Below are 6,817 nucleotides of genomic sequence, written 5' to 3'. Positions count from 1 at the left end.
GATTAAATACAGTCTGCAGTTAAAGTCCTTAAACTAGGTGGGACACTGTTTTCCGATGAACCCTTACACATTTTAAAACTATTTCACATGTATATATGTAGATTGTTTTGCAAGAGCTTATACGTACTAGATTTAACCTGTTGTCTAATTCAATCAAATTTAATTTAGATATAACAATGTTTAACACACAAAACATGTAGATAAAAGACACGCAATATGATATTTACACATAACGTATTTAAGTTTAATGTTCTCTAAATACCTGAGCAAACTATTGATAACGGTCTACCAGCATGGACTTACTAAGAACCATTCGTGACTGACATGTGCGTTTTATAATTCAAATATGAGATTTTAAGTTGATTTATTGAACATAAATTTGACAGCTAAATTATTCTTATTCCGCCCTTATTTTCTTCTAAATGTCCTGGTTAATCACTGGAACAGAACTCAGAAATATTAAGTTTTCATACCCTCTCCCTCTCGCGAAGTAAACACTCTTCAAATTGAGAACTTACATTTTCAAAATTAAGATTTTATACAAAGGTTCGATGTGTTATGTTAGCAAATGTAATATTCAATATCATTTAAATCACGTGTTTGCTCCCACATGGCATATTAAGTTTAATCTTTTTAAAATAAATTCTGAATAACCTTACCCAACAATTTATATTAGGTCAATCGACATGCATTCATTAGATATTTTGGAATGTTGTATTTACGGACACTTACCTTATGCTGTCTAAATAAATAGAGAGGTAATTTTATTATGTTTGAATATTATGAATAAATATTGATTGACGTTCACCTAAAACTTGTTAGATGAGCAGCCTTAAACATACTGTAAGTATATTTAAATTCAACTATCCTCTCCTCGATTATTCAGTACTCTAACGTAGAATAGAAATTATTTACTAACTACCCTATTTTAGTGTTTACGAAACGGCCACATTGTTAACAAATATATTACAGCATTCAGATACAAACAACAAAAAGGTTAACAGAAAATACAGACCAAAATATTTTTTGTTTTTGTGAAAACCAATAGAATCGTTGCGATAAGCTGGCATATTTATGTCAAGATAACATTTACTTTTTTTTTTGCTATATTGAGGATAAATACATCGCCGCCAATGCAAAAATTAGATAAAAAATGAAAGGTGAAAAAGATATTAAAACTTTTATATATATTCATTTATCGGTATCAATTAAGAAACTAAAATTTTAATAAAAGTGGCTGTTTAAAAATAATTTTATTGAACATTGTGTTAGGAAAAGAGTCAATTGCCAGAGATGAACCTTCTATAACAGGGCGTAATATGCATATATTCTATTTTACTTTCACTTTTGTGAACCTTTTTACAAGAATATTCAGTATTTAAAAGTATTTGATGTTAGACATTTTCACAATTTAATCGATACGGACCTTACACGTATAGTAACCCTTTGATTAGGGTTTTCTCAAAGTTTACAAAAATCACACTCTGGTAATTGCATTAGACTTATCTTACAGTTGATAATTTACAATACTTTTCTATACTAAAAAATAAACAATTTATTATGAAAAAGGTGTTAAATTATAATTTGGCTGTTATATCTTGCTTAACAGCTAAATTATAATTTAATACCTTTTTTTATAATAAATTGTTTAATTTTTAGTATAGAAAAGTATTTTAAATTATCAACCGTAAGATAAGACTAATGCAATTACCTGAGTGTGATTTTTGTAAACTTTGATAAAACCCTTATCAAAGGGTAACCATAGGTGTAAGAGGTCCGTATCGATTAAATTGTGAAAATGTCTAACATCAAAACATGATGGAAAAGTTAAGTGCATCTTATAATTAATTGCATGCATTTTACAGGTAAATATAGTTAATACACAGATAGAGACATAGTTGTAAGAATTAATTGGTTTTCCGAAACAGAGAAAATTCGACAAGAAGAGTATAATATCGCTCCGATTCTAAGTATATTCCGAAAATTACTTCTTACTGCCTCCCGATTCGAAATTTATTCCAGAAAAAGCTACGGATGCAACATGTGGATCAGTATCTGACAACCATCTAGAGCATTTGATATTACTACTAATATGATTTGCGTTCTCAGTCGCTTTTTGTGTTTTGTTTTGAATACTGTTTTTTTATTTTTGTTTGTTGTTTTGATTGTTTTTGCCATGACATTGTCAGTTTGTGTTTTACTTATACGTTGGGTTGCTCCTTTTGTACATGTTGCATCTCATTGGTTTAGAACTCACCACGGTATTGCTAACTTGATTCATAACATATAACTGAAGAGACATGTATTGTCGAAATGCGCATCTGGTGCAGTACAACTGGTACCGTTAATGTTATTACTACCACTGGACCAATACCTCAGCTGGTGGACTGCTAGGCCCCGAAGGTATAACCAGCCCAGTAGCCAGTAATTCGGTACTGGTATGAAAATACGGATTTTTTTGTGTTATTAAAATTTGCTATTACTAAATGTTAGAAATTATTAAAAATTATGGAATGTATCGTATCCTCCTCATGCATAGCTCTGATTTCTTTCACGGATTTGGCTATACTTTATGGACCTGTTGGATTAAAGCTCTTCATCTTTCATATAAGCTTTGGATTTCAAATATTTTGGCCCCAAGCATCTTTGAAGAGACATGTATTGTCGTAAGGCGCATCTGGTGCAGGTAAATTTGTACCGTTAATGTTATTTCTACCACTGGGTCGATGCTTCTGCTGGTGGACTGTTAGTTCCCGAGAGTATCACCAGCCCAGTAGCCAGTAATTCGGTATTGGTATGAAAATTCTGATTTTGTTTGTGTTATTAAAATTTCATGTTACAAAATGTTAGAAATTATGAAAAATTAAGGAATGCATCTCCATCATGCAAAACTCTGATTCCTTTCACGAATTTGGCTACACTTTTTGGATCTTTTGGATTAAAGTACTTCATCTTTTATATAAATTTTGGATTTCAAATAATTTGGACACAAGCATCACTAGAGAGACATGTATTGTCGAAATGCGCATCTGGTGCAGGAAAACTGGTACCGTTAATGGTTTACTACCACTGGGTCGATGTATGTCTCTGCTGCTGGTTTCTTAGTCCTGGAGGGTTTCACCAGCTCATTTGCCAGTACTTCGCTACTGGCATGAACATACGGATGTTTTTGTGTTATTAAATTTTGCTGTTACAAAATGTTTGAAATTATTATAGATTAGGGAATGTATCTACCTCATGCAAGCTCTGATTCCTTTGACGGATTTGGCTATACTTTTTGAACCTTTTGGATTAAAGTCGTTCATCTTTTATATAAGCCTTGGATTTCAAATATTTTGGCCACGAGCATCACTGAAGAGACATGTATTGTGGAAAGGCGCATCTGGTGCAGGAAAATTGATACCGTTATTATTACCACTGGGTCGATGCCTCTGCTGGTGGACTAGATAATTCCCGCGACACGCAGGAAAGCGTGAATTAATTGTCTTCTCGGTAAGGTATTTCCGAGGTTTGTGATTTTTTTGCGCCAAAATTGTAGTGGTAAATAGATAGGTATATGAGTACCACTTCTAGCCTTGCGTTCGTACTGTGTACATCAATTTTTTTCATAAGCATGAAGAATATTCAATTTGACAATTGTTAATGGTCTGTTATATATAAGTTTTATATATATGCAATGGCTATATAACCGTAATTTGATTTGGATTATATGCTGTGTCTTATAAATTTTTTAAAGCCGTAGTCTTGGGCTAAAACTCCCTTTTATTAAGTTAGATTGAGCATTTGTTGTACATGCACATTTATGTTTTATGAGTGTGGTCCAACACTTGAGTGTCGAATGGCATTGACAAAAGGACGCAAGGTCTCCGAATTAGTTTTTGCTAATCGGCCACAAAACAGTATTTTGTGTGTTTTGAATATTGATAATTTGGATGATTCTGGCAAATAGTATTTTGGATATATGTTATGTTGTTATAATATTGCTGTGTTGTAATAAAAGCGGCAGCGCAGAAAAGATATACGCAGCGATCTAGTCAACAACTTAAGTTTGTAGTTAAATTATTTTTCTTAGATGCTACGGTACATGAGTATAGAGAAGATTGTTAGTCCCCAAGGGTATCACCAGTCCAGTAGCCAGTAATTCGGTATTGGTATGAAAATACGGATTTTGTTTGTGTTATTAAAATTTCATGTTACAAATTGCTAAAAATTATAAAAAATTAAGGAATGTATCGCGATCATGCAAATCTCTGATTCCTATCACGAATTTGGCTATACTTTTTGGACCTTTTGGATTAAAGCTCTTCATCTTTAATATGAAGTTTTGGATTTCAAATATTGTGGCCATAAGCATCACTAAAGAGACATGTATTGTCGAAATGCGCATCTGGTGCAGGAAAATTGGTACCGTTAATTTTATTTCTACCACTTTGTCGATGCTTCTGCTGGTGGACTGTAAGTCCTGGAGGGTTCCACTAGCCCAGTTGCCAAAAAAAAATACGGATGTTTTTTGTGTTACTAAATTTTGCTGTTACAAAATGTTAGAAAACAATTATAGATAAAGGAATGTATCTACCTCATGCTAGCTCTGATTTTTTTCATGGATTTGGCTATACTTTTTGGACCTTTTGGATTAAAGCTCTTCATCTTTTATATACGCTTTGTAATTCAAATATTTTAGCCCCGAGCATCACTGAAGAGACATGTATTGTCGAAATGCGCATCTGGTGCAGGAAAATTGGTACCATTTATGTTATTACTACCACTGGGTCGATGCCTCTGCTGGTGGACTGTTTAATAATTAGACAGTTCTTGAATTCTTTTCTGGTCTTTATTATATAGGTTAACTATGGATATTGATGACAAAAAAGACATGTGCAGTCCTTGTATATTCAAAAGTAAAACAAAAGAAGCTTCAAGTTGGTGTGTTGACTGTAAAGAGCCTCTATGTGTTAGCTGTTATGAAAACCACTTTGCACATATATCATCAAAGGACCATCATGTTATACCAGTAGAAGGGATCCACCTGCTAAAATCACTATATATACATCCTGATGACCATTGTAAAGATCATAATAAAGAAAAAGACTTATATTGTTCCTCACATAACGAGAGGATATGTTTTACATGCACACAGACTACTCATGACAAATGTGAGCCAGCTGTCCAAATGAGTGAAGTCTCTAAGAACGCCAAGAGTTCATCATTCGTTTCAGAATTAGAAAACAATGTGATTGTCGCCATTGAAGGATTAAAAGACATTATAAAAGATCGAGAAATCAATAAAAAAGAACTTGAAAACCAAAGGACTGAAATCGTAGAAACTGTTAAAGATATTAGAAAATGCATTAATGCTCAACTTGACCAGTTAGAAAAGAAAGTTACTGACGATTTAAATGAAAAATTCGAAAAATATAACTTGGAAATCGATAAGACTGTCCATTTCCTTAACGATCATTTAAATGGATTTAAAAAAATACACAAAAACATAAATGTTTTGAAAGAATATGCGTCAGATACACACACTTTTATAGGCGCAAGAGCCCTCGAGAAAGATCTTTATTCCGAAGAAGTAATGGTAACATCGTTTTTAACAAAAATTCAAAGCATTAGCATTGACATCAAAAAGAATCAAGACATATTTGTTACGTGTGGGAATCTAACGTCATTCGGGGATGTTCAAGTTATTAAAGAAGATAATGATTACAGTATTTTTAAGACAATCAAGGGCCAATATCCTGTAAACGTTGAATCAAAAAATATTTCTAAATTTATCAAAGCTTTGGAAATCAAAATACAATCAGGAAGCATTATAGAAAATTGTGCCATACTTCCAAACAAACAGATGATTTTTGTAGATTCACGTGCTGTTAATAAAAGATTAATTCTTGTCAATGAAGACGGTACTTTTGATCGCAATATCAAATTGACCAGTAGGCCATTTGATATCGCCGTGCTTGGCAATGACAAAATTGCCCTGAGTTTTCCATGGAGTGCACGCAAAAGAATCGAAATAACCAATACAACCAATGACCGATCGGAACACGAAATCTTTTTCAAAAATATGTGTTATGGTATGTCCTACTTTAAAGGTAGACTGTTTGTTATCGTCAAGAACGAAGGGATTTTGATTATGGACTTGGGTGGACAGTTATTTTCTTCGTTACCGATTGAAGGTGAAGGACTATTTCATATTCACGTTACAAATGACAGACTATACTGTTCGGACAATTGCAATGACACAGTACAGTGTTATGATTTAAAAGGATGTGCTGTCTGGACACATACACATTCAAATTTGAGATCACCAAGGTCTATTTCATCGAACGAAAATTACATTTTTATAGCAGGGTGTAAGTCAAATAATATTGTGTCTACAAACTTGAACGGGGACATTGCCAAAGTAATTTGTAACAGCTACCATGGGATTAAGGATCCGACAAGTGTATTTGTTGACACACATCACCTTTTAATATGCAATGGTAAAAATTCTAAGGCATTTTTATACAAGAAAAATTAAAGAACTAGTAAATTGCTCTATGTTTTTCATTATTTTCTGTTGATATAATTATCTGCTTCTTAAACAAATTATTATATAAGAATACGTAAAATAAGATAATTCTATATAATTAAAACTGTTATTTTGTTTGGCAAATACATTAAATTGATAATATCTATGTTGTTAAATAAGTGGTACTTTAAACGAATATAAGTAATTACATACACTACTGCACAGTAAACAAACTGCATTAACGAACCACCTTTGAATTCTTATATAAGTTCATAATATTTACTATTTTGCTTCAAGCCAAACCCA

At 32.6% G+C, this 6,817-nt stretch overlaps 1 protein-coding gene across 1 annotated transcript; it reads left to right on the top strand.

The window, feature by feature from the left end:
• The first annotated feature begins 4,849 nt into the window (after positions 1 to 4,849).
• LOC134692324 (uncharacterized) lies at positions 4,850 to 6,520 on the top strand. Its single transcript, XM_063552776.1, has one exon. It carries the CDS (start codon positions 4,850 to 4,852, stop codon positions 6,518 to 6,520), a length of 1,671 nt encoding a protein of 556 aa, XP_063408846.1.
• Positions 6,521 to 6,817: the final 297 nt, after the last annotated feature.

Source organism: Mytilus trossulus, chromosome 12 (assembly GCF_036588685.1).
Source record: "Mytilus trossulus isolate FHL-02 chromosome 12, PNRI_Mtr1.1.1.hap1, whole genome shotgun sequence".
NCBI classification, from domain to species: Eukaryota; Metazoa; Mollusca; class Bivalvia; order Mytilida; family Mytilidae; genus Mytilus; species Mytilus trossulus.
This window is presented reverse-complemented; position numbering and strand designations above follow the sequence as displayed.